The 25904-nt window shown below is 44.4% G+C and overlaps 1 protein-coding gene across 1 annotated transcript in view; it reads left to right on the top strand.

Moving 5' to 3' along the window:
- Nucleotides 1–25904, top strand: part of RBM33 (RNA binding motif protein 33) — an 83829-nt gene that overhangs the window by 29635 nt on the left and 28290 nt on the right. The window contains exons 7-12 of the mRNA XM_087820905.1: nucleotides 2541–2749; nucleotides 3324–3603; nucleotides 7503–7561; nucleotides 22647–22779; nucleotides 23166–23509; nucleotides 24745–25023. Of these exons, the coding sequence (XP_087677031.1) occupies nucleotides 2541–2749; nucleotides 3324–3603; nucleotides 7503–7561; nucleotides 22647–22779; nucleotides 23166–23509; nucleotides 24745–25023 (1304 nt within the window). The remainder of the gene's footprint in view (nucleotides 1–2540; nucleotides 2750–3323; nucleotides 3604–7502; nucleotides 7562–22646; nucleotides 22780–23165; nucleotides 23510–24744; nucleotides 25024–25904) is intronic.

Below are 25904 nucleotides of genomic sequence, written 5' to 3'. Positions count from 1 at the left end.
CACGAATGTATGATGTCAGTCTTAAAAATGGAGAATACCACTTCATATGTGACTGTCTTGGCAGTTGTGGAGCCTTAACAGAGCTGGCGGTTTTGTATTTTGAATTCAGATTGGATTAGAATTAGAATCTTTTTCCTTAGCCAGGATTCTGGGAATTAAACATTACAAAATATGTGTCTATTTCTCAATTTTCCCAAGGGTGGCACAAAACTTTATACTTGGGAGATAAATTCAATCATTACACACAAAGGATGGTGTAGGTTGGAAGGGCTTCTCTCGTGGAGCCCAGTTGAGAAGGGATTCTAGAATGTGTGTGTGAGGGAAGGACTCATTTCGAATGGTAATCAGAAGCCGTCACTAAGACGTGGGCGTCCTTGAGCTGTCAGCACAGAAGCTCAGAGCTGCTGCTGTTTTGCTCTAGGAGGTGGACCTCCGTTCTCCAAAGCAGTTCAAGCAATAAAGGGAAGACCGTGTTTATTTTAGTTGGGCCTTTCCATTGTGTGTGAGTGGGCAGTTAGACTTATTGATGTTCTGAGCTTCACTGGCACGTTTATTATGTTTAATTATGCTTTACTGCTTTAGCCAAAAGAAGAGCTTGTGGTGCATGATGTTCTCTTTAAATCATACCCTTGGTTAATTTTGTTTAAGGCACAGGATCTGTGTGGAAATGTTCCCATCTGGTCGCAAGCAGTCCAGATCGCTTGTGCCAGCACACTGCCCTGTGTCCACATAGTGTCCACACGTCCTGTGTTTTAGGCTTGTGCACATTTCCTGATCGGTTACCGTGTAAAAAACCCAGAAAGGGACAACAACTTTGTTCCATTGAGCTATATGTCTTTACTTTTGAATCTGGACATAGTTCAGAAAACACTTAAAGGGAAATTAACATTTCAGTTGAAGTTACAAATGTAATTTCCATCCTGTCATATTTTGGTGACCTTTTGTGACAGCTTGTCTCAATTGGAGGAAAGCATTTTTACTTGCTGATTAAAGATGTCATTTGAAACCATTTTATTACTGGGGATGGTGAAATTAATCTTGACACTTAGAACCACTAGAAAGTAATTGCTGATTCACCGCGTAGAATGTGTGTGTGAACCAGTCATGTAGTCAGGATTAGAGTAGAAGTCTGCACTTGTTAAGGAGAGATTAAATTTTCCTTCGAATGGGGTCTCAGTTCATTTGAAGGGGAGGGGTTACCATAGAAACCATTTCAAGGAAATGAAGTGTGGCTTAGAGATTTTGGAAGTTTGGAGATGACTGTGTAATCCAAGGTAGGAGATAAACTGGTAATACTTACAGTGTACCCTTCACTATGGAAGAAGGCTTGAGAATCTCCTCAGGACACATTTATTAATGCAAGATATTGTCACAACTCAGATAATATTTTGAAATACAGGAACCATATTTGAGTAAGTCAGTTTTTTTCTTTTATGAATTTAGGATAATGTGCCACCTGAAGTTTCTTAGGGACAGAGTCCATGTGTTTCTTATCCCTAAGGCCCTGATTTTCAACCATGAGCCATACAAATATTTAAAACTTGTAACACCTGACTAGTCAGGGGCACTGACCTCTTTGCCCTTTGATTGTCAAGTGAAAAAATGACAACAGCCAACAAAACAATAGCCGTCCAGTGTGAATGAATCCAAATTATACCTTTCTTTTTTTTTTTTGCCATATTGGCAAAAAATATACTTTTTGGTGTGCCACAGAATTTTAGTAATTAGTTTATGTTCTGTGAGATCAAAAAGGTTGAAAATCGCTGCCCTAAAGTGATGGTTAGACAGGTGAGCACCTACTGGTGCCCCACAAATGGTTGCATGAGTGGGTTTATGTTGTCTCGTGTGTCTTTGCTCTCATTTGATATGGCTCATCGGAAGGCACAAATAAAAGTTTTTCTTCACCCAGTAAAGAATTTTTCTTTTTATAAAACTGAATATTTTAAATGATAACCATACATGTTTTCCATTCTGTCTGAAATTAACTTGAATTATTTGACTTTGGAGTGATTTCACTAATAGTGTTGTTTTAAAACCACAAGAGTCAGGAATATTTTTTTGTTGTATGTACTTTTCCGAGTCTGTGTCGCTGTGTATTAGTAGTGCTTGTGCTGTTGTCACTAGACAGCTGTGCTGGGTGGGACTTGGGATCGGGGAGTGGGTCCTGAGTAGTGCTGTTGGCTGGCTGTTGGTGAGAGAGAGAGTGTGATGGCACACGCCTGGCCGTTGCAGGGCAGTGGCTAACTTCGACTTGAGCCCCCCTTTTTCAGCTCCCTGAGCACACGTTAGTGGTCCCAAGTGAAAATACCTTCCAGTCTGTGTACAAAGGAGGCACTTGTATTCCATGGCAGAGTGTGCCCTCATCAAACAGGTCTCCCCAGTGGGTGGGGGTCACCGCTCTGTCCTGCTTGCTCCTGTTGGTGCAGTTGTCTGTTGTGGGGAAGCAGAGGTTTGTTGTCACGTGTTTCTACCCTATGTTCTCCCCATGAGTCTCGTTCCCACCCTGTGAATGATTCTAACATGTGCATCTCTTCACACAGAGCTTTCAGCAGAAGCCAAAGCTGCATTGCTCGAGTTTGAAGAAAGAGAGCGCCAGCATAAGCAGGGCCGCTATGGCTCAAGGCGGGGTGGAAGGAGAGGAGGTCCTTTAATGTGTCGTGGGATGGGGGACCAGAGAAGAGAGAACAGCGAGAGGGGCCGGATGAAGGACCACCGACCTGCGCTTCTCCCCACACAGCCTCCTGTGGTGGTAAGGTTACAGTTTTATTAAGAGTCTACAACTACAACAATTGGAAGTGGCTTTTGTGGGTGTGCATTTTATGTCCATCACTTAGTCTGGAGGTGAAGTTTAGTAGTAGGAATACAACTGAAGTTTCTTTATAGTCTGTGGTAGGATTTCATGTGTGGTCGTATAGAATCCGCCCTCCAGTACTGGGCAGTAGAATCACTCTGTTATGACCGTGGGTGAAGAAGGTCACAGTGAGAGAGACCTGCGTCCTTGGGACAGCCCCAGAGGGGCCCCACGAGAGGGCTGGGGCAGCCTGGGCTCTGGCCTCTGCACCTGGCTTGACTCACTGGGGACAGTTCTGCTGGTGAGCTGCAGTGTCCCCCACACCCTGAGATTGAGCGCACAGTGAGATGTACATGGAACAGGTGGGAGAGCAGCTCCTTACCTGCTGTCTCATACAGCTTGTTACTGTGAACTTAGTTCTAATTCATAACTTTCACAGTTCAGTCAGTATAGATCTGTAACATGTGACCAGTCTTTTACTTTGCTTCTAAATGTTGATTCCTGTGAAATTGTCTTTGTTTGGTGGTTTTAGACGCACTCTCCAAGATTAATTCCTCCAACCCAGCCTCAGCCTCCCCCACCTCCGCCGCCCCAGCAGCAGCCCATTCGGAGCCTCTTCCAGCAGCAGCCCCTGCAGCCCCTGCTGCCCCTGCAGCACCCGCACCACCCCTCCCCTCCACAAGGCATGCACGTTCCACCCCAGATGGAGGCACCCAGGGTGATGATGACCCCTCCGCCCGTGACCCCACAGCAGCCCAAGAACATCCACATCAACCCTCACTTCAAAGGGGCAGTGGTGACACCTGTGCAAGGTATGTGTCTGCTTTGCTGTTGTAAAGTCAGAGGCTGCTGTGGCCAAAGAGCTACCATGCTCCAGTCTGCAAGGACGACTGGCTTCCTGGTGCCTTCCCTGCCCACTTAGGCTCAAATGTGTATCTTAGTTTCTGATTGGGTGGCAGGCACTAACTTTGGAGGGCAGCAGAGGCGTTGTGTTAGCTGTGTGTGTGTGCGTGTGCGTGCGTGCGTGCGCAGATTCACCTTCATTCGTGAGTTCTAAGTGATAATCTTGCGTGCTACCATTTCTTGACCTGAGGAAACTGTTTCTGTGCAGTTGGTAAGGAGCACATCATTGTGCCTCTGTCTAGCACATGTGGAATGGGGTACTCCTGTCTCAGGCACTGAGATATATTGGTGCACAAAGCAGACAGATTCTCTGCAGTCGTGGTCCTCCATTCTAGCAGACAGTGAGCCATAGACACATTGATTTCTGTGGCAGGTTTGAGGATGCCAAGCAGTGGCAGACGGGGCAGGTAGGGTTGGGTTGGCTTCACTGGGAAGGTAAGAGTTTAAGGAGGCAGGGCAGCTGGTAGTGTGGAAACAGGTAGCTAGTGTGGAACACCTGGGGTTGAAACAGCACCTGAGGGTCAAGAAGGACCCCTCCCCACCTCCAGAGCCAGTTGGGGCAAGGTAAAGGGGAAACAGTCTCATCCTTTGGGACAGCTAGGTTTCCAGTAGATCTGGAATGGGACGTGCTGAGGCCAGCATGGGTTCTGGGGCTGTGAACTTGGAATTCCAAAGGTGTGGTTGAGAAATTTTGGAACTTGGGGAGAAGCCTGTGATAGGACTTGGAGTGTGGAGAGGGCCAGTGGCCTGGAGGCACTGTGAAGTTGAGTTGCAGCCTTGGAGCAGAGGGCTATGACCATGGCTGGCTGGCTGTGTGGTGGTGGAGGGGCGTCGGTGTCCTTGTTTGACACACACTGCTCTTGTTTGGCACACCTGGGGGGTCAGGGGGCTTAGCGCTGTGGGTCACTGACCCCCTGACTGACCCCTTCGCTTGTCCCTGCCCTGTATTAGAATTGCTCTGTGACCTCTTGCAAGGCTCCACGCTCCCATGGTGGGCAGTGTTGTAGTCCATGTGACCAGCACACTGCCCATGTCTCCTTCAGCAGCTGTGGGAGGAAAGGACCAATGTGAGCTGTATGGAGGTGCAGGGAGGGCGCAGGAAAGCAGCCCTTTCCATAGTGGCTGCCCCAGAAGTACACCTGCAGGAGATACTGTTTGTGGGAATAATGTTACTGATGTCGGCATTGTTAATTTCCTAGCACAGTTGAAGGGAGAACTGGCAGTTAGGCGCACAGATTCCTGTAGGCTGATAGAAATAAGTGGTGGGAGAACCTGTGGAGTGGGAGAGTGCTAAGGAAACCCCAGAATGTCCTCCAGGTGTGATGATCATGTGCTCTGCTGAGTCAGCAGCCTCACGGGGGTAGACACAGGCCTGGCACCCAGAGCTCATGCAGGCGCAGTGAGCACACATCAGCTACCCGGCAGGTTTTACACTCAGAACTAGATAAGTGGTTTCATCACAGTCCTTCTCTTTGACACACCTCTGATCTCGAGATTTCCCGATGTGGGAGAGTTGCAGGTGAATGAGCTTAGGTAGAAAGCAGTTCTTGAGAGAGGCTGAGTGTCTAGCTGCCTGCTGCACAGTAAGCCAGGAACTCAGTGGGTCTCAGTGTGTAGGCAGGTAGAAGGTACATTAGAAGTCATTTTGTAAAAGGTAACAGCGTGTGCACATTTTTTCTTGATGGCACACATTTCCTTTTCGAGGATGAAGTGTTCCATCAAATTATAATTAACCAGTTCTGATGGAAATCTAACGTATTCTTCAGATGTTCACTATTACAACCGTAGCAGTGAATTAGAAACTAATCTAGTCCATTAAATACAGGGGACAACAGAAGATATTAATATCCACTACTCAGAGTTCAAGGTTCCACTGGAGTGGTCTGTTAACAGTGCGAGTTTTCAGTTCTCTGGTAGGTGGACTCGTCTTCCTGCCTGTAGACGAGGCGCCCTGTGGGTGGGGACAGGTTGCAGACTCCCTGGCTCTCCCAAGGCCTCTCGGGCCTGGCGAGCTGCGCATCTGCCCACCACACGTTCTCAGATGCTCTCTCCAGCATTTATTCTTTTTCTTCTCTTTCTCTGGTTGCTTTTTATGGCTTACTAACAAAGAATGCCAGCAGTTCGAAGGCTGCTGTGTAAGAAATCTCTTAATTATAATTGGGTTCTTCCCAGAGATCTCCCTAGATTTCTTGCTCTCATTCCCCCCCAATTCAAGAGACTTAAAATTTTTACCTTTCATTATATTGGGATAATTTGATAGGAATTGATGTTTAAACCCCGGGTTTGAAAATTTGGTGCATAGTTTCAAAAATGCTGTTTTTTTATTGTTCAATGTGTAAGTTTTTTCTTTCTTACTTTCATGATACACTTTTGAGGTCAGAGGTGCTCTATAGTTTTTCTTTCTCTGCTTCATGATCTGTTTTGCTTCAGGTGTGTAATCGATGTAACCCAGAGCCTTTTTGCCAGCTGCATAGAAGGAGGGGCTGGATGCTTTTTTATAGGAAGCCTTGCAAATTGACTCGTTTTGAAATTCTGACTCATTGGACTAGGCTCTCAGGAGAGGGATGTACTTCTGCCTTTTTTACATTTTATCAAAATAAGTTTTTTCAGTCACACTTTGCTTTGATCAAGAGATCTTTCAGGCCCATCTGCACTATCACTCTAAGTTGGCTCTATGGCCCTGTGATGTTATTACAAGGCTCAGTGTACAGGATGCCTAGAGTAATCATAGTACAGACACAGTATATCTCAGTACCCTGTGTCTAAAGCAGCTTTGATTGACTTTTAAACTATCATTTTTATATTTCTTATTTACCAGAAATTTCTTTAAAATATACTATTTTAAAATGTTATATAATTATTGTTATATTTCTAATTTATAAGTTACACTCTTTATTCTTGCTTTGGCCTCTCTTGGTTGTTCCTCTGCATGTCTGTATTGTAAGCTCTTCTTACAAGGACACCAGTCAGTCGCAGTGGATTAGGGCTCACCCACATGACCTTGTTTTACCCTTAATCACTGCTTTTTCCAAATACAGTCCCATTTTGAGTTACTGGGGTTAGGACTTTTCAGCATATGAATTTGGGGGGGCGGGGCACGCACGGGTCAGACCATAACACCTGACACTTCCCAGATGCATGGGGCATCTTAGTGAGAGGTACAGCTGCCACCCACAGCAGTCACCACTCAGGTGGGGGGCTCCCCCCCACATCTGGATCCGTAGATTGCAAACGTTTTATACAGTTTGAACATGCCCGATTGAGCCCCAGGTGTGGAACTAACATATGGCTCCCCCCATTACAGAAGTGATTCCTGTCCTCCCCGCACGTCAGTGGGAGTTCTGCTTGTTTCAAAATAAAACAGAAACAACTAAAAGTTTTAGCAGAGTAGGTGGTTCTCTGTAACAGTGCCCTGGGCTTGTCTGTTCCCTGCTCTGCCTGCCTCCCTCTTGCTCTCTCGTGACTCTAGAGGATTTAGATTTCAGTTTGTACTTGCGTGGAGTAGGAAGATATGGCTGGGATTGGATAACCTGAGTAACCTGGATATGGAAGTGAAAGGAAAAAGGAAGTCCTTTTGTTGCAAAATATTTTACCTCTGAATGGGAATTCACAGCTGAAATGTAGCTTCCGCTTGTGCTGTTGTGTGAGGCAGAAGCCCCGCTCTTCCCTTTCCTTTGATGGAAACCTAATGTATTTTATGTTGTACACATCGCGTATGTTTTATGTTACATTTAGGATATCGTCTTCCTTTGGCAACTGACCTGAGTGTGAGTATAGCGTGTTTCTAATGAGAGATATTTCTCCACAGTGCCCTTGCTGCCCGTCCCGAGCCAGCCGAGACCTGCTGTGGGTCCCCAAAGATTTCCAGTGAGTAGCAGCTGCTCTTCTGCTTTGAGACAATGAGCACACACCTACTAAGAAATACTAATATAGCAAATAAAAGTGGGTCCAGCTAAATATAAGTTTAAGGGTTTGTAAATATTGACTGTAATTTTTGCAGTGGGAAATGTTTATTAAAAGCTTAAGGTCAATGGGTTTTTGAGAATGGAATTAATTTTGTTTAACTGTAAGATTGTTGAATCAGGATCATCAGTGGAATGCCTTTCATCTTAAAGAATATGAATCTTGATTTTTTTATTGCCTAATGGTAAGTGTGGAAGGGCCTTGCTTTATTATAATGTGTGCGCCTATGTGTATGTGTGCATGTGTGTTTATGTACATGTGGGTTGGTGGGACATTCTAGGGGATAGTGATGAGGTCGCTACTCATTTTTACCGAGCCCTCAAAGGTCTAATGAGCATTGGTTTTATATTCTAAAAGCAAAGTTTTCTTTTAAAAATACCTTTAAAAGAAAGTACACATTTCCTCCTACCCGTACCCACATACTTTCCTGTACTTGCCATAACTACGTGTTCTTCCAGTGTGTCTTAACCAGAAGAAAAGTGTCCATAAGTAATTTATATGTTTAAGTAAATTTTGTTTATTTGAGGTATTGGTTCCATTTATAGTTGGTTCAGGGTTTTATTAAATCAGTGAGGACATAGTCTTTCTAAAAACAATGCTGGAAAAATGGACCAGACTATAAAAAATGTGATTTGTATGTAAAACAAATGTACTTTTGCTTAGGCTAGACAAGCTGATTTTTAGGAACTAGCTAGGTGACCTCTCTGACTCTGGTATGTTTATCTGTGGCTTTGAACTCCAGTAGATATATTTATCTGTGGCATTTAGCAAAAGGTTTTCATGAAGGGTCTAAATGTACAGTCAGGTGATTATTCAAAAGTAAAGTCAGTATTGGGCTTAAGGGTCAGAGTTTTTTAGAAAGTTCCTTGATTTGTAGTTATTATTTATGAGTTACGAAACGGTTTCTAAAACTGATTCTTATTGATTTCATTCCCTTAGTCTGAGCTCATTTTTTCTTTAAATTACTTATCAAGTTCTAAAAAAATTTTTAAAAATCAAATGATATAGTACAATTTCCTATTCAGTGAGTTTACTTAAATAGCTTAGATTATTGATTGCATTACCCCAGAATAAACTTGCAGGCGTTTACTCCTTAGATACACTTTTTCTGTGAGGTAGTTTAATTGCTTGTTATTGTAAAGCACTAAATTTTTTTGGGGCACTTTTTGCTGTTTTTCGGGATTGTGGGCATATGTGTTAAAATTATTATTGGAATTTAAAAAATTTGCATTATAGGGATAAAATTTGACATGAAAAAGCAATTGTAGTTAAAGAAAAACATAAAGTAATGTATTTAATTGATATTTTTGCAAAAACTTGTTTACTTATATAAAGCTAGAATAATCATTTGCAGTTTTCACCCACTTGTATTTTCCACTTGGGCAAATGTAACTGTCTGGCACAGAAGCAGCAGCCTCAGACCTGAGTGTGTTATAAGGGGTAATGAGAGACACTGAACTTAGTTTAAGTTACATGGTGCTCCGAGGTGCTAATACTGTCGTGCTGCTTATGCCAGTGGCTGCCAGGCCTAATGTTTTGTTATTTTTGAACTTGGATGACAGAAAGTAGTTGCACTAGGATGTCATCATGTGGGTGATATGATTTGAGAAATGTTTTCTTCTGCTCAGTTATTTACTGCTGTTTAACATGTATCTTTTCTTAAACCCCAAATGCTAGATCTTAAGCTGGTTACTTTAAACTTGGGTCCTTGAAAATGCAGTGCTCTGTTTATTTCTGTAATCACTCTTCTGCAGAGAAAATAATCATATGTGGAATCTATTTTCAAAACATACAGGAGAGGTATTATGTTTTTAAAATGTCCGTCAAAATATTGTTGGGACACGAGGTTAATTCTTGGTCATCTTCTGTTGTTTTACTTATGCCAGATCTTTTTTGAGTAATAATATTTTTCCCTTTTGTACAACCTGGTTAAACTTGTTGCTGTGAATATAAATGTAGTTTTGTGAACATTTAGTGAGTTTCTCCTTCATGCATCGTGCTCTTCATATTGCTAGTCCCTCAACCATAAAATGGACCCAGCACAGTTAAAAGAAGCCCAACTCTCGTCCCTCAGCCAGCCTTACGAATAGTGAAGACAGTGTTGTTGTGGCTTCCACAGCCCCTGGGAGATGTCTTACTGATGGAACTGTGCCCTGTGGGCTCTGTCCTGGTACTTTCCAGTAGGGGACTCTGGTCAGCATGTGCTAAACTGAGTTTTGCTTTGTAAAATGAGCATGTACATACACAAATAAATGGATAAAACATTCAAGTTAGGAAGCCTAACTTCAGATTCATTGTAGGGTATGTTTGAATCAGCATACCTTCTTGTTACACAGAAGATGTAAAATACAGAAATCTGTGGAATAAGAATGAAGATCACTGGGATTTTGTCTGTCCCCAGCTGGAGCCCTGCAGTGAGCTCCCATTGTTCTTGGGAGAGGTACTATCCTGTTGACAGCTTCATGCTGCTTGTTTCCTGAGCACCTGGTTCTAGAGAAACTTCTGTGAAGTCCCAGTTGTCCTGTGCCCACTGGAGCCACCTGCACCTGGTTCACAGGGGTGCAGATGAGTAGTTGTTGAGTAAGTGCACACAGGAATTTAGTATTGCGTGATTTTGCTATTTATTAGGAACTCCATAAAAGTAGTACTTGCTTACTTTTTGTTATTTTCAAGGATACAGATGTGAATTCGTGCATTTACCTCTGCAGGAATTCAGCTCTCCCTAACTGACTACAAAGTAGAAGAGGCAGACAGGAGGCGCAGGACCACTAGATTTCCACATGTGAAGGCATACAGTTGGGGTACAGTTGGAATTAAAGCCACGGCTTTCCCCTCTTCTCCAGCAGTGGAGAACTTTACTTCCTTAAAAGTCCATTTTGTTTGACAGTCTTATGAAAACTTCAGAAATTCTTAATTTAAAACTAGTATGCCTAGAAATTGTGGTGATAATACCTCTACTTTTTAAATTAAAAATCACACTGACTGGCCATCCTAATGTGAGACACTGTCTTTGTGTCTGTCTGAATTCTGTCCTCAGTTTCCAGTGTTTTTTTTTTAGTCCAATAGGTTTCACTTTCCACAAAGGCTCTTCCTAATGTTTTTGTCCTTAATATAATAAAGTCCTTTCCTTGTGTATAAATATATTTTCCAGTTACATATTTGTCCTCAAAGAGATGGTGGTTGTTTCTAACGTTTACCCACTTAAAAAAGTAACACAAAAATGTCGATTAATAATATCTGAAAGTGCAACTTTGAGACTTTACTAACCTAGTTGGTTTCAGAGTCATTGCACCTGCTGTTTTTAGTCAGGAGTCACTCCCAAGTCACTCACATTGTCAAGGTTCTTGACCAAGGGTGTTCTAAAATCTATCCAGTATGGATTTTGCTTTGACCTGTCAGGAAATGCGAGTATTTCAAGGGTAGCCAGTTAAATAGTAGTTTGGCTGCTAAATAATTTCTTGGTGATCTTTTCTTAAAACTAAAAATTATGTTAAAAAAAGACTTCACTTTTCAGTTTAAATTAGCCTTCTTAGCTATTACATTACTACTTAGGTAGACCCAGTAATGCAGTTTCCATTGGCATTTTCCTGTGCAGGCACAGCGCTCACAGGTAGGTCTGACTGCATTCTGTATCCCTGTGTTTGGGGGGCGGAGGGCGCATGGGACCAGGTGGTGGTGATTGACAGCTCCAGGATGTGTTCTATGTGGCGTTTCATGCAAATCATGTTTGATGAGACTGCTGCGTCCAATTCCATCCCTTCTTGATTGTGGTCCGTGCAGCTGTGAACCCGGCGCCATTCCATCTAGGATACTAGTCTTTCTTTTGAACCCGTCCTGTTACAGCTTGCTTGCAGTGCCTCCTAATGATTAGCACTTAAAGTGGGGAAGGGACGATGGGCATCTTATCAGATGTAGGAGTGGTAGCAGGAACATGGGCCGAGGTCCTTCCAGCTGTCAGACGTTGTCAGGTTGCATGGAGAGAATGCAGTTTAAAATGCAGGTGACATAATACCCACCATTCTCCATTTGCTGGTGGGTTTCTGATTAATCATGATTACCATATATTATCATACCATCAAATTTAATCATAGCAGTGAATTCCCATCTGCAGCAGTAAGAGGAGCAGCTAAACACTGTGTAACGGTGATTAAATGCGGAGTCTGTAAAATGCAGTGCCCTGTCGGCTGGACTTGTGTCCTGTCAGCATACATTGTGTGTTGGTAGAGATAGGATGGGTGAGACCCACACAAATACCTCAGAGGCGGGTAATGCTCATGGAAATCGTATGAGTAGGCTCTGTACAGTCACTGAGCTCTTCATCCCGTTGTGAAGACTGCATTCTGAAAGTGTTTGGTAAACTATTTTGTTTAATGTTTGGCTAAGTAAAACTGTTACATTGGAATGAAAACCGCCCACAAACCCTTCCCAGAGGTATAGTGTCATGTGTAGTAGATTTAAGCTTTGAGTGCAGTTTGCCATCTGTAATTCATGAATTCACCCAGTGAAACGTGGACCACACAGAGTCTCAATCTCAGGACTCCTGTCTGTCCAAGATCTCTAGGGCTGTGTCCTGCAAAGCACACCATCTGTTTTGTTAATATTTACTTCCCACAGGTTTTGAAGACCCATAGTTCGGTTTAGATACATTTTTAAGATAAACTTTGAAAGAGACCCTATTCTATCATAAAGTACCTGAGAGCACTTCTTCCAAAAGATTAGACTTTTTCATTTAAAAAATTTTGTCCTGCCCTGGCCAGTTTGGCTCAGTGGTTAGAGCGTTGGCCTGCGGACCGAAGTGTCCCAGGTTCAGTTCTGGTCTAAGGCACATACCTGGGTTGCTGGCTCCATCCCTAGCCCCCCCGTCTGTGCTCGTGCGGGAGGCAGCCAGCCAATGTGTGTACACTCTCACATTGATGTTTCTGTCTGTTTCCCTTCCACTCTCTCTGAAAAAAGCAATGGAAAAAATCACCTCAGGCGAGGATTAAAAAAATGTAGTCCTCCTGATGTACAAGCTTGTGAGTTTTAACAAGTGTGTGCAGTTGTGTCATCAGTGTATTTAGGATGGGGAGCAGTGCTCTCCCCTAGAGATCACCCTGCTGCCCCTTTGCTGTCAGCCCCTCTCCTTAGCCCTCAGCCCTCAGCCTTCAGCCTCTGCTCTGCGCTCTGAGCCCAGAACTGTGCCGTGCACTTGAGACCGAGTGGCACTGCGCTTTTAGCCTGGCTTCTTTCACTCAGCACGGCGCGCTGGGGACTCCCTCACCTGCTTGGTGGTACCTGTCCAGCAGTGCCTCTTTTTTTACTGATGATGCTCCATTGTCTGGACGTGCTACTGTTTATTTGTTCCCCATTTGGACTCTGGGTTATTTCTGATCTCCGGCTGTTACAAATGAAGCTGCTGTAAACATTTGTGTCTAGGTTTGTGAGCGGGGTTGTGAGTTGTGTGTAGGTCACTTCCCGGATGAGGGTTTTGCAGCAGGCAGACTGTGCCTTCCGTTGACAGAACCTGTACTGCTCTAATCAGCCTCCTTTGTAATCAGTCCTAGAGTGTGCACTGCCGAAGGCCAGGGGCGGTGAGGACAATTCAGGCGTGAGAACCGTGCTCCAGACTTTCTCAGGGCCTGTGCTCAGCTGTGCAGGCGCCCTCTTCTCCACCGCACAGGTGGTGAGCCCGTCTTGGAGATGAGATTGCTGGGGCTCACACACTGGGTGCAGGAGGTGGGCTGGAGCCGGGCAGCTTGAGTCTCTTCACCATGCTGCCCCCCCTCCCGCCCTCCCTCAGCACTGATGCAGCTCAGTGAACTGGGTGTCTGTACGTTGAGTCATCGCTATGTCAGACTGTGACCGTCACTGGGCACTAAAGCGGAACAGTTTGCTGTGCAGGGCCTGTCACTGGGCGGGCTGTTGTGGGGAGAATGGGGGTGAAGTGCAGGAATAAAGGGCTTTTTCTTTATGAAATAATGTAAATAAATAGCCATTAGTGGGTTTATCAACAGCAGTACTTTGTACTAAAGGGAAGATGCTGTAACTTCAGTGCGTGCTGCGCAAGTCCTTGTGGCCTCTCCCTCCCCCACTGTGAGACCTGGCGTGGCACTGGGCGTGTGCTGCTTCAGAGTGTTTACAGTGCATCTGTGACTGCGCCAGTACCTTCTAGGAAAACAGATAGGTACAACCTGAAGGAAAAAAGCCTAAGGAAATATTGAAATAAGAGGATTAACATTGTCCTTGAGGGCTCTAACTTTAATTGTCAGGGGTCACTAGTGGTCTTTATTTTTTTTTTCCATTTAATCCATTTAATCAGAGTTAACTCGGGGCTTCTTAAGTGTCTGTGGTTTCTTATATAGCTCTTTGCATTTTAAACGAGATTAAGAAATGAAAATATGTACAGGAAGGTTGTAATTTATTGAAAGATTCATGAAATTCCAGTGATATTGTTAAGGTATTTAATTAGTCTTATTAAAATAGACCGACTGACCCTTTTAGGAAAGCTGATAAGTCATATAATAGCTGTTAGAGCCTCTTTATTCTCTGAATTATATGATTAACTTCGTGCTAAGCAATTTATGCCACGTTTGCTTCCTTTTTTTATAAGGGAACTTACCAGTTCTTCCTCAATAGGCTTAGTGTAGATAACATCACGTAATTAGCAAGAGATGCAAAGACGTGGAAGTACCATTTGTATAAGAATTATGTGAAAGAGAAGATAATTTCTTACCTTGGATTTTTAAAGGGATATAAAGAAAAGCAAAACAGCAATTATTTGAAAGGATTAAGGTGGCCTTTTCTTTCAAAAGGTAGATTTACATTAGTACTAAACGTTGTGTTAAGTGAGGTATTCATAAAGCAGTAACAGTCTTAAAGTAGTTCTGTATTTGATAGAGGGAATTGGTAATTATCCTTGATACCCATGAAATGATGGAAGTTACATAATGGTCACATCAAGAGGACCTCTGAGGCAGTGTCAGACTTTGGAGTCTGGTTTTTTCTGAGCCACGTAAAGACAGATTGGTCCCAGCAGAAGCAGGGCCAGGGAAGGAAGAACACTCACTTCATACACCCAGAGGCTGGAAATGTGGTTCCTGTCCTGGGTTACTTATTGATGGTGTAACTTTGGATCATTTACTTTTAACTCTCTAAACCCGAATTTCTTCCTCCTTTAAGGGAAAAGTGATTTATTTTGCCTGTTTCTTGCCACTGCATTCATGGAAGACACACTGTTCTCATGTCACAGAAACCTCAGTTTAACAGCGACTTTAGATACCAAGCTTCTTAGTTTGTACATAAAAAATGAGAAAGTTCTGGGTTGGTATAGCTATTAGCTATTCTGTGATGTTATCAGGGACCTGCCTCTATATATATATATATATAATTTTTTTTTTTTTTTTACCAAATTCCAGGTGAAAGAGGAGGTGGGTGGGACAGAAGGTGCTGCAGGTGAGGCAGTCGTGTTCCATCTGACACACCAGCTTGTCTTGTTGGCCCAGCCCAGTCACAGGGCCACCTTTGCTATAGCTTGGAATTTGAAGTGTTTAGCTGAGCAGTGTTGTCTGCCTGTCACTGAAGAAGAAGTGAGAGTGGACACTGGGTACACACTGAGCAGTGTTTTCCATGAGGTCAAATGTAAGTTGTGTAGAAGAAGGATGTCTTTGTCCAAAACAAAACAGTGTGGGGACAGTGCTACCTGCCCTCTGTGAAATGTTCTTCTGTTCTCAAAGGCAATGCTGATAGCAGTCCCTGAACAGCTTTTAGGGCCTTAAGGCTTAGCGTCTTCAAGTTTATTTCAGTGTTCAGGTTCTCGAGCTCTCTTGCCCATAGACACATGTAGTGGCTGTGAAGGGCCTGGCATCCTCTCTGGCGTTCTTGGCTGTGTCTAGCAGGAGCCGCACTATCTGGGCACAGACTGGCTTTCTAAGTAGTGTCTTGTGTTATCTGCACTTTTTCCTAACCTGCTGCCACCTTGTCCTATGCTGGTGTATGTCACCTTGGAGACGGGCTTCTTCCTGGTGGGCCTGGCTGCGCTGACCACAAACCCTGTCTCTCTCAGGGTCGGCTCCCTCATTTGTACAGCTCAGCCTGTTAGCTTCTCTGGGGCCTGGCCCCCGCATTCCTCCACCTGGCTGGCCCAGGGTACCACACTTTGCCAGTGTCACAGGTTCAAGATTATGCCCACAAAATCCTTTTTTTCCATTCTTACTCTGCTGAACCAACTTCGAGAGCCAGAAGTTTCCTGTTGACTCAACTTGAGTCAACTTTTTCTTTCAGGCTGTAGATAGCATCTCTGGTCCCACCTCCTTCCACGGTCTCTCATAGGTTGATCAGGGAAGAACCGCTAAGGCCTTCTACCCATTCAGGCCAGCCGTGGGATCTCCACAGGTGAGATACATCTGGGATCATCCAACATTGGCACAGGTAAGGGAACATGAAGATGCGTTTCTGCCACTTGCTGTTGATAACAAGCAATAGAGAGTGTAGTGGTTCTGGTCGGTGCCCAGGCCCTATCGCTTTCTAACCTTGTGCTGAGTGCAAGGTGTGTAACTGCTTGAAAGGTTTTTGTGAGTGGAGTGTTTGCCCCACAGGGCTGTTGTAGGGGGGACTGACCCACTCAAGCAGCAGCAGTGTGGGCTGAGCCTGAGTATGGCAGCAGCATGGCCCAGGTGGGTCTGGGTGCCCAGGATTGGTAAGGGTACTGGGGCTGCAGGGCGGGAAGGGGCGGAGCCTTCGAGTTGTCTGCCCTTTGGTGGAAGGCCAAGCGGGGGCTTTGTCAGACAGTCTTGGAGAGCAGCCTCTGGTGTCAGCACAGGGGTATCAGCTGGAGATCACTGACTGATCTCCCCAGACCCTCGGCAGCTTGGCACTGGGAAGTGGCTTCATTCAGTTCTCACCCTCCAGGCTCCTTCCTCTGGCCTTCAGGCCGCTCCATTCTGGCAGGAGGGGAAGAGTGGGGATTGATCAGGCAGGTCGGTTTTAACTGACCAGGTGTGGACTGTCCCACATTACTTCTGATCACATCCCATTGCCAGAATTTGGCCACATGTCACCATCCTTGCAGGACCGGCTGCAAGATGCAGTCTGGCTTGTGTGGGGAGGAGCCTCAGCACAGACAGGGGAGCCCCCAGTGTCCATCCTGGTTAGAGGAAGAAGGCCAGTGTTTCCGTAAAACCAGCAGCACCATAAACAAGGGTGTGTGTTCTGTTAGCACCCCTAGTCCTGCAGCAGTTTCCACTCTTTCCTGTTGATGTCTATCCTCAGGTCATCGCCATTTCTTAGAACTTTGGCAAATTTAGATACACATATCTGTGTGTATAATGACTTTATATTTTTATACTTATTATAACATTTTTTATAAAGTAAAATATGTATTTTATTTTTATGAATGACTATACATTTGTCTTATTTATAGATGTCTACCTATATCTGTATTGTACTGTGTGGGTGGCATGATGGTCGCCATTGTACAGGCTCACTTCTATAGTCACTTTTTCTGGAGCATTTTCTGGCTTATAGTGTTGATCTGTGTTTACTGTTAGTACGGACTCTGTGTAACTGCCTGGTGGATGCTGTGTATGTGGGCGGGCAGTTAGGACTGAGCACCACCTTTTCAGTAAAATGAAGGGTTTCTCATTTTACTCGGGGCCTCCTGTGTGTTTTTTTAAAAAAAAAATATATATATATATATATGTATATTTTATTGATTTCAGAGAGGAAGGGAGATGGGAGAGAGAGAAACATCAATGAGAGTCCTTGATTGGCTGCCTCCTGCACATCCCCTGCTGGGGATTGAGCCTGGCATGTGCCCTGACCAGGAATCAAACTGTGATCTCCTGGATCCTAGGTTGATGCTCAACCACTGAGTCCTTCCTGGTTTTTATGAACCGGACCTCTTGTGTGGTTTTTATGGGTATCATGCATCTTAAAGGCATGTGACTGGTTGGATCTGCAGTCAGGAAGTGGAGCTGGCCTGTACTCTGCCCCTTCTTTGCAGTGCTGGACCTGGGCCCCATGTTCTCCTCCCAGCTTTTATTCTTCAGAGAGCACCTTTCTCTAAAAGTGGGCAGATAGTTACCAGGTGAGGGAGACTCTCCCTTGTTCTCTCACTTTTCTCTCTAATTACGTGACATCATTATGGTGCCAGTTAAGTGATTTCTGTCCTAGAGTTAAATCTGAAAGGTAGGTTCTGTTCACATCAGCTTACTAGGGCCCTTGTGCACTGTGTGTGCACCAAGTCTGCTCAGCCCGGAGTCTCAGGGTTGCGTGCCCAGCCTCTCCTTGCTGTGTTCTCACCGATTTTATTTCCTTCCTGAAGTGTCCAGCCACTCACTGACTGATGCTGCCTTTTGGGTGGCTGGCTTTTGAACATGCTTCATATTCTAGGTTTCAGTGGGGCTGGGACCCCCCTTGCTCTCAGAAACAGGCAGGTCGTCCCTCCATCCATTAAATATTTGTAAGCGTCTGCACGCCAGGCTCTGTGCTAAGCATGGAAATCACCCAGCATTGAGGGGCACAGAGAAGTGGGAGCAGAGTTGAGAGAGATTAGGAGGTACATTACTGGGATGGGGAACACCTTCTTTGTGCGGGCTCTCTGGTTTGAACTCAGAATGACGGTGCAAGAAGGGAACCGCTGATTTGTCTTTCATCTGATAAGGAGACACGTCATTGTCAGAAGCTGTATATTATGCTCATGGTGGGATGCTGTCTGCAGAAAGTGGTGTAAAAACGGCAGTGCCAGACCCAGTGAGCTTTCCTTATTGCTGGGACTGTCTTGAGTACTTGGTGCGTGTTCTTTATTTTCTCTCAGGAGATAAGACTGTCTGTTGTCTCTGTTTTACAGATGGGAATACCGAGGCCCAGAGAGGTTCAGTCACGTGCTCCAGGCTGTGCTAGTGCGTGGGAAGGTCAGACACAGGCCCATCAGTCGAGCATTCTCAGTTACTGTATTAGATAATGAACGCCTTTAAGATAAAGGATCACTGAGAAGTTAGAATAAAGTTCTGGTTAAATACTGCTGCTGACGAAAGAGTTGAATGCCTGTGTGCATTTGGTTAGACAGCACAAGGAAATTAGTAAAAGAAAAGATGGTTTGAGAAGTGATGAAAATCACTATTAAAATTCCAAAGGGGGCAAGATATGTGATCCCACTATATTTTCAATTTAATACCAAAAAATGTCTTTAGAAGTTATGAATATTTAAAATAATCTCCCAGGAAACCTGAAAGTGCTTAGAGACCCAAGAAGTAATGTACCTAGTTCTCAGACAGCTTGAAATTCTTATTGAAAACTAACGACTTCAGTCTCTCTTTGAATTTGTTCTCGTAGTTTAGCAGGCCCTTCTGGAAGGCGATGGAGGGGGTTAAGGAGGGAACACTTTTCTTAGCTCAGCCATGGCAGAGTCAAAATCTAAACTTGGCAGGCCTCCTGCTTACAAGGGGGAAGCCAGTCTGCTTTCAGGTTGCATTTGGCCTTATCTATAATGAGGAAACCTATCGTGGGGAGGGCTGGGAATTAACTCTAATGGAAGGCAGAGGAGGTTATAAAGAGCCCTGGGGGGCAGCCGCATGACCAGTACTCTTCAGAGCCTCAGCAGCAGGGCGAGACTTGAGGCAGTAAGATGCAATCCTGGAATTTATAAATAACTACGGATTTCAGGAGAAACCAAGTATGTTCCAGTTACCTGTGGGCCTGGTAAGAGAAGCAGCAGTAACTCCCAGGGCGTCTTGTAGTAAATACAGAGGAAAGCCATGCTTCCCGTCAGGACAAAGCCAGGGCCCTCTTCCACGCATCTTGTGATTGTGAGCAAAGTCACAGCTCATTCAGTAGTGGTAACCGATGCAGGTACAGACCCAGTAGCCTAATGCTTCCAGCCTGCTGTAACACAGTGCACCATTCCTATTTTTGAATGAAAAATCTGACCGGATGTAGTAATAGAGTGGTCTTTCAATTTGCTGTCCCCAAGAGTTGGCTTGGACTCCGAGACTCTCCAGGCCAGTTCCCTTGGACTGTCCCCATAGCAGCAGTTCCTCTGCTGATGGGCCACTTCTGTAGAGAGGGGCTTTTGGGGGGCTTTTCAAAGGCACCCTTGCGTTGCTGAGATCCACCGCACCTAACCCATCTCCTGTGCAGACCAGCACACATCTGTTTGTAAGTGGCCACAATCAAGTATTTGGGGAAAGCTATCATTTATCGCACTTTAAAGGTAGAAAATGTTTTGTCATTTGTCTTCAGGTAGGTGTTAATATTTTACTAATTTGTAAGCTAAAACCTCATAAAAATACCTGTTTTTCATTTTAACAGATTTAATTCCAGTGATTTCTTCAACCATTTACATCAGTAGCTTGTTTCAGGCTGCGGTGCTGTCCTTCTAGGTGTCTCACTAGCATGCTTGTGATATGTGGGTTTTGCATTTCTCCCTGTAAATTATTTTAATGAATCTTATCCTGTCCCTTACCTATTTGAAACTCCTGGTGTCCCTTCTCCGAGAAGAGGAGCTGTCATGTATACATGGAAATAGTTCAGATCAGCTGCTTAAGTGAAAGAGGGTTTTTTGAGGATGAGGGTTGCTGATTGGTCATCAGATTGCATGTGTGGAGACTGGGTGACCAGTCAAACCTTGCTGCCAACCAGAGTGCAGGCAGTTTTTAACTTTATTTTCAGCGCCATTCCAAGAAAAATGGTTTAAACATTTTATTTTTTGAAATAATAACAGGACCTTGGTTGCTAATTTATTATCAGAAAATTTTGAAGATGGATTTTAAACTGCTTTCAAATATGTGTATGTGTGAGAAAAAACACAAATATTACAGGTATATGAAATTAAAGATAGAATAGTAATGCTGAATTTTAGAATCCTTTAATAACACATATTTTATCTAAGCTACCTGGTGAAATACATGTCAAATGCACAGTACCTATTTCATTGACTTCAAACAAAAAATAAGAATTTTTTTGTTTTATTAATCCTCACCTGAGGATATTTTTTCCATTGATTTTTAGATGGGGTGAGAAGGAGAGGGGACGAGAGAGAGAGACACTGACATGAGAGACACACATGGATTGGCTGCCTCCCCTAGGTGCCCTGACCTGAGCGGGGATTGAACCTGCAACTCAGGTGTGTGCCCTTGACTAGGAATCAAACCTGAGACCCTTTGGTGCACAGGCCAACACTCTAATCACAGAGCCACACCGTCCGGGGCAAAATAACAATCTTTTTAAAACAAGAAGAAAGCCCTAGCTGGTTTTGCTCAGTGGCTAAAGCATCGGCCCATGGACTGATGGGTCCCACGTTCAGTTCTGGCCAAGGGCGTGTATCTTGGTTGCAGGCTCGATCTCTGTGTGCAGGAGGCAACCACTTGATGTGCCTCTCACATCAAATCTCTCTCTCTCACTTCCACTCTCTCTGAAAAGCAATGGAGAAAATATCCTCAGGTGAGGATTAAAAAAATATATAAAAATGAAACAAAACAAAAACAAGAAGAAAGAATGTGGCCGTGGCAGAAAGGAGGCAGGTTCACTGGAAGTCCTCATGAACATAAGCAACAGTGTGCGGCAGCCATGCTGTCAGAGCGTTCTTCCTAGCATCGCGCTGCCGTAGTGAAAGCATTAAATATTGAGGGATATCTGTGTCACAGCATTACGTCAGTGAAGTCCCAGATTAGCATGAGGAAATGTATACGTTTGTGAGGGGTGGAGAAGCTTTCTAATGTAAGACGGTTGCATACCTTCTGTATTCTCTTGTAAGTCTTACACTTCTCAGTTTCTGACATTTATTGCTTTGGTAGTATTTTAGTGGATGTCTTTAATCTAGAGGTGAGAAGTGACAGTCCCTAAGGTCAGGCCTTGGTAAGGTGAGAATTTCCTAGATTTCACCTAAAGTAACAAAGATGATAAGAATTTAACCTTGAGGGGTTTCAATGAATACCTAATAACCTGTTTTTATAAAGGTGTAATATTTGTGTTTAAACATAATCTTTTAATGTCATATAATGTCATGGGTCTTAGGTGTTTGTGTTTATACTAGTGCTCATGTTGCAATGTTCTTACAGTGCCATGGGTACTGTAAGAAGGAAGGCACGTGTAGTTCGCAAAAGCATTTTCAGTGTTTTGAAATGTTGTCACATCTAGAGGGAACAGCTGATTGTATTAGTAATAAAATGACAGAAGCAGCATTAGAATTTTATGAGAACGGAGTGTGGTTTTAAAAGTTGAGAAATAATGGCTGAGTATCAAGGAATGAGGAGTTATTAAATAAAACTTATTTTGATGTGATATGCAGTTCTTTCTGGAGAAGGTAAGACATTGTGAGGCCTTTCTATGCCTCCAAAAGTGTGAGGCTTTCTTAAGCAAATGCCTGTTTTAAAAAAAATCTTTGAATTCTCCAAAGATCAACTGAAAATGAAGTAATTTTCGTTTTATCTATAGAGTTCTACTGGTAACATTTAGCCACTAAATAATGTTAATCTTTAAGAGTTTAGAGTGTTTTATCCAGTGGGATCCAGCCGTGTGATACTTCTTTTGTAGTAGTGTGGATTCTTAAGTGTTTCACATTTTCCTGTTTTGTCAGAGATTGCTAATTTTTGTTACAGTCTAAATTCTGTTTCTTTTTCTTCTTTTGAAGTAAAGCAATATCATAGCTGTAGCTTATGGTTGTGTTAAAAAGGTAGCAAAGAGTAGCACATTTGAGAAGATAAATGTCAGGAACGTGGAAAGGAGACATTTTGTCTTTCGGATGAATGGGCAAGAAGGTCAATAATTGCGTGGATTTCAGTAAGCTTAAAAAGTCTTGTGGTGCTGTAGGCGTATGAAAACATGGAATTTTTAGATGCTGCATTTTGATGTTTGACTGTTTCATATGGCAGAATCACTTGCTTTGTTAACGTAGTTATAAACTGGGGAAGTAGGAGCTGTGGGAGATTAGTTACTTGATGTTTCCAGGGGAAAACTTGGGACCTTGTATGGGTTATTTTCCTGCCTTTCATCATCTTTCTCTGTTGTTCTTCAGGGCCCTCCAGAATTCCCACAGCACACCCCTGGACCTGTTCCCAACAATTTCAGCCAACCCCCACGGCTTCCTCTCCAGGACCAGTGGAGAGCACCACCCCCTCCCCAGGAGCGAGACCCTTTCTTCTTAGGAGGTAAAGGACGGGGCAGAGTAATGGAACAAAGCTGTGGTGGGTGATGTGAGTGAACACACTTCTGTTCTAAACTGACTTTAGCTCCCACGAGGAGATTTTGCTAAGAGTGTCTAGTTCTTGTGCCCTAGCACTTCTGCCTGTTGTTTCCAGTGCTAACTAAAATCAGAGAGGACTGGTATCTGAAATGTGAACATCTCATACAGAAAAGGAAATCAGTTACAGAAAATGACTAGTGAAGTAAATCGAGAAGAGGGAAAAGCTAGGATTCTTTCCAAGCATTCGCACCCTGCCACCACGTGTGATTTTGTCCATAGGAAGACTGTGCACCACCCACTTTCCTACGAAGCTCGGGTTCTGTACAGAGGGTGACATCCGGTGCCTTTCAGTTTCAGGTGACCCACGCTTCCCGAGTCATCTCTTTCTGGAGCAGCGAAGCCCCCCGCCACCGCCACCCCCTCCTACACTTCTCAGCAGCAGTCACCCTGTGCCCACGCCCAGTCCCTTACCATTCACTCAGCCTGGACCAGCGTTTAATCAGCAAGGACAGCAGCCAGTGTTCCCCAGAGAGAGGCCCGTGAGGCCCGCCCTGCAGCCTCCAGGTCCCGTGGGCCTGCTTCATTTTAGCCAGCCAGGGTCTGCTGCCACGCGGCCTTTCATTCCTCCTCGACAGCCCTTCCTGCCGGGGCCTGGACAGCCATTCCTGCCCGCGCACGCACAGCCTAACCTGCAGGTAGGCATGGAGGGTAGGAGTGGGTGGGCCCTGGAGCCATTGGGCCTCGTGGAGGAGGGGAGTTTACTGTAGTTCTGAGTTCGGTGTTTTTGAAGACAAGGTTTCACATTTTTATTCTGGTCTGCTAGGATGTGGAGGTTATTTAAAGAATAAGCTATTAATCTTAAATGTACTGTGTACAACAGACAATCTCTTGAAAATACTGTTTATCTCTCTAATCGTAGGAGAAAAGGTGATTGTCGATTTTGGGAAATGAAAAAGTTCACTATTAAGATTTTTACATTGTATTAGTGGCTGTACTGCTAGTACAGTTAGGGTGTGTTTTGATAATACCTTTGCTCAATCCTGGAAGTTATAAATGGTTTACAGTGGATAAAGTTCTCTGTCAGCTGATGTTCCTGCGATGTGCAGGGGAAGGCTCTGCTGGGAGGAAGTGTGCTGTCCCTTCCTTGTGTTGGATGAGTTGAGTGCCCTCTGCCGGTGGGCTGTCTCATGGGCGGCCTTGATGCCTGAGCGCCTCCTTACCCAGCACGTTTCTGTTTGTACTTGAAGCTTGCTGTTAAAATACACGATGCTGGTAAGCTTGACTCAGCTGTTTAGGACACATAGGGGGTATGTATTTGAAGTGAAAGAGGAAAATGATTATATAGGATGTTAGAATAGGATAAATGGTTTTTTTGTTTTTCTTTTTTATATGTGTGTTCACCACCCCAAGTCAAGTCTCTTTCCGTACCATATATATCCCCTTGACCCTCTTCTACATCTCTGATTTTCTTTTTATTAAAAAAAAAATGTACGGTGACTACATCTTTATTGCAGAAGTGTTTGAGTGCTCCTGGTTCTCAGTCTCCAGAGCACCGTCCTCAGCATGCCTCTCTGCAGTGAGCCTGTGGTTATGATCCTCTCGTGTCAGGGACTACCTGTCACTCACACAGACCTGCCTCCCAGGCTGCATTTATGGCATCGCTGTGTTGCACATGTTCTTAGAGTGCTGCAGGGAGCATCCTAGAGGTCATGTTTGCACCTTTAGTAACTTCCTTAGGACAAATCCTTGGAATTTTAGGATTAAAAGGACTTAGGGCAAATATAATACTATCTTCATCAACAAATGAGAAATGAAATTTGTACTGCTTCAAGTTTCTTTCTGGTGTTGGGGTTTCTAAGGGAATGGCTGAACAGGAACGTAACTAGTATATGCATTTATAAACTTGTTTCTCTTTCTTTTGGCATGGAAGGGGCCCCTGCACCCCCCGCTTCCTCCTCCACACCAGCCCCCGCCGCAGCCTCAGCAGCAGCCCCCGCTGCAGCCTCCCCCGCAGCACCCGCCGCCCCCCCAGCCGCAGCACCAGCCTCCTCACCAGCCGCAGCAGCACCAGCACCATCACCACCTGTCTGTCCCCCCGCCACCTTTGATGCCCATGTCGCAGCCCCAGTTCAGGCCTCATATGCAGACGGCGCAGCCTCAGCAGAACAGCAGTCGGATGCAGTGCCCCCAGCGCCAGGGGCTGAGGCATGTGAGTGTCCGCCTGTCTCCAGCGTCTACCAGCTGCAGACACTGGTTTTCTTGACTATAGAAATTAATGGCATCTCTTTTGTGCCTGAAAGACTCTCCTTGTGTTGTTTACTTCAGCCTCTTGCTTTTCTGTATCTGCATATTCCTGTAGTGATGATACTGGTAACAGACACATAACTTCAGGAAGTAGTTTCGGGGGATAGTCACTCTCTCTTTGCCAGTGGCTTACTTTTTGATGCACAGATTATTGCTGCCTTCTCGGGCTCTGAGTAAATAAGTAAATGAATTCAGGAATGAATGTCCCGTTGCCAGGCACTCTAGTTCCTGGGAATACAGCAGTGAGCAAAAGGGGCAGCTTTCCTGCCTTCATGGAGCTTGTTTTTAGTTGTGCATTGACTTGTGAGATTACTCTCTTGGAGACCGTCAGCAGTGTGTGTGGTTGGTCATGGAAGGAAACTGGGGAGCATATGGCTTTAAAAATAAAAGTTGGTAGTCACTGTTACCACCCGTTCTCCAGTAAATAACTGACCTTTTTATAAAGAATCTAAAGGTAAGAGTTGTAGGCTCCTAGGTGACAATTGGGTTTTCCTTTTATATTGTCCCTTGTGACCTCAAGCTTCAAGCATGTCATTTAGCTACTTTTAATCTGAAGTTTTCTTGTACCTGTATCTTTCTTAAAGTAACAATGAGACTAAAATGGCATAAGAAGTAAGAAAGGATTTCCAGATCTGGGAAGACGATGGTTTGTAAGTAGGGTTTTATTTTGTTAGAGCAGTGGCAGACCATATGCCTGACCTTGTGTCCTTACCTATTGACCCCAGCGAGTGATCTGAGAGCAGAAGTCTCCCAGCCATCTCACGTCTGTAAACCCCCAGATGTTGG

The sequence above is a fragment of the Miniopterus natalensis genome, chromosome 10 (genome assembly GCF_054644295.1).
Source record: "Miniopterus natalensis isolate mMinNat1 chromosome 10, mMinNat1.hap1, whole genome shotgun sequence".
Classification (NCBI taxonomy): domain Eukaryota; kingdom Metazoa; phylum Chordata; class Mammalia; order Chiroptera; family Miniopteridae; genus Miniopterus; species Miniopterus natalensis.
This window is presented reverse-complemented; position numbering and strand designations above follow the sequence as displayed.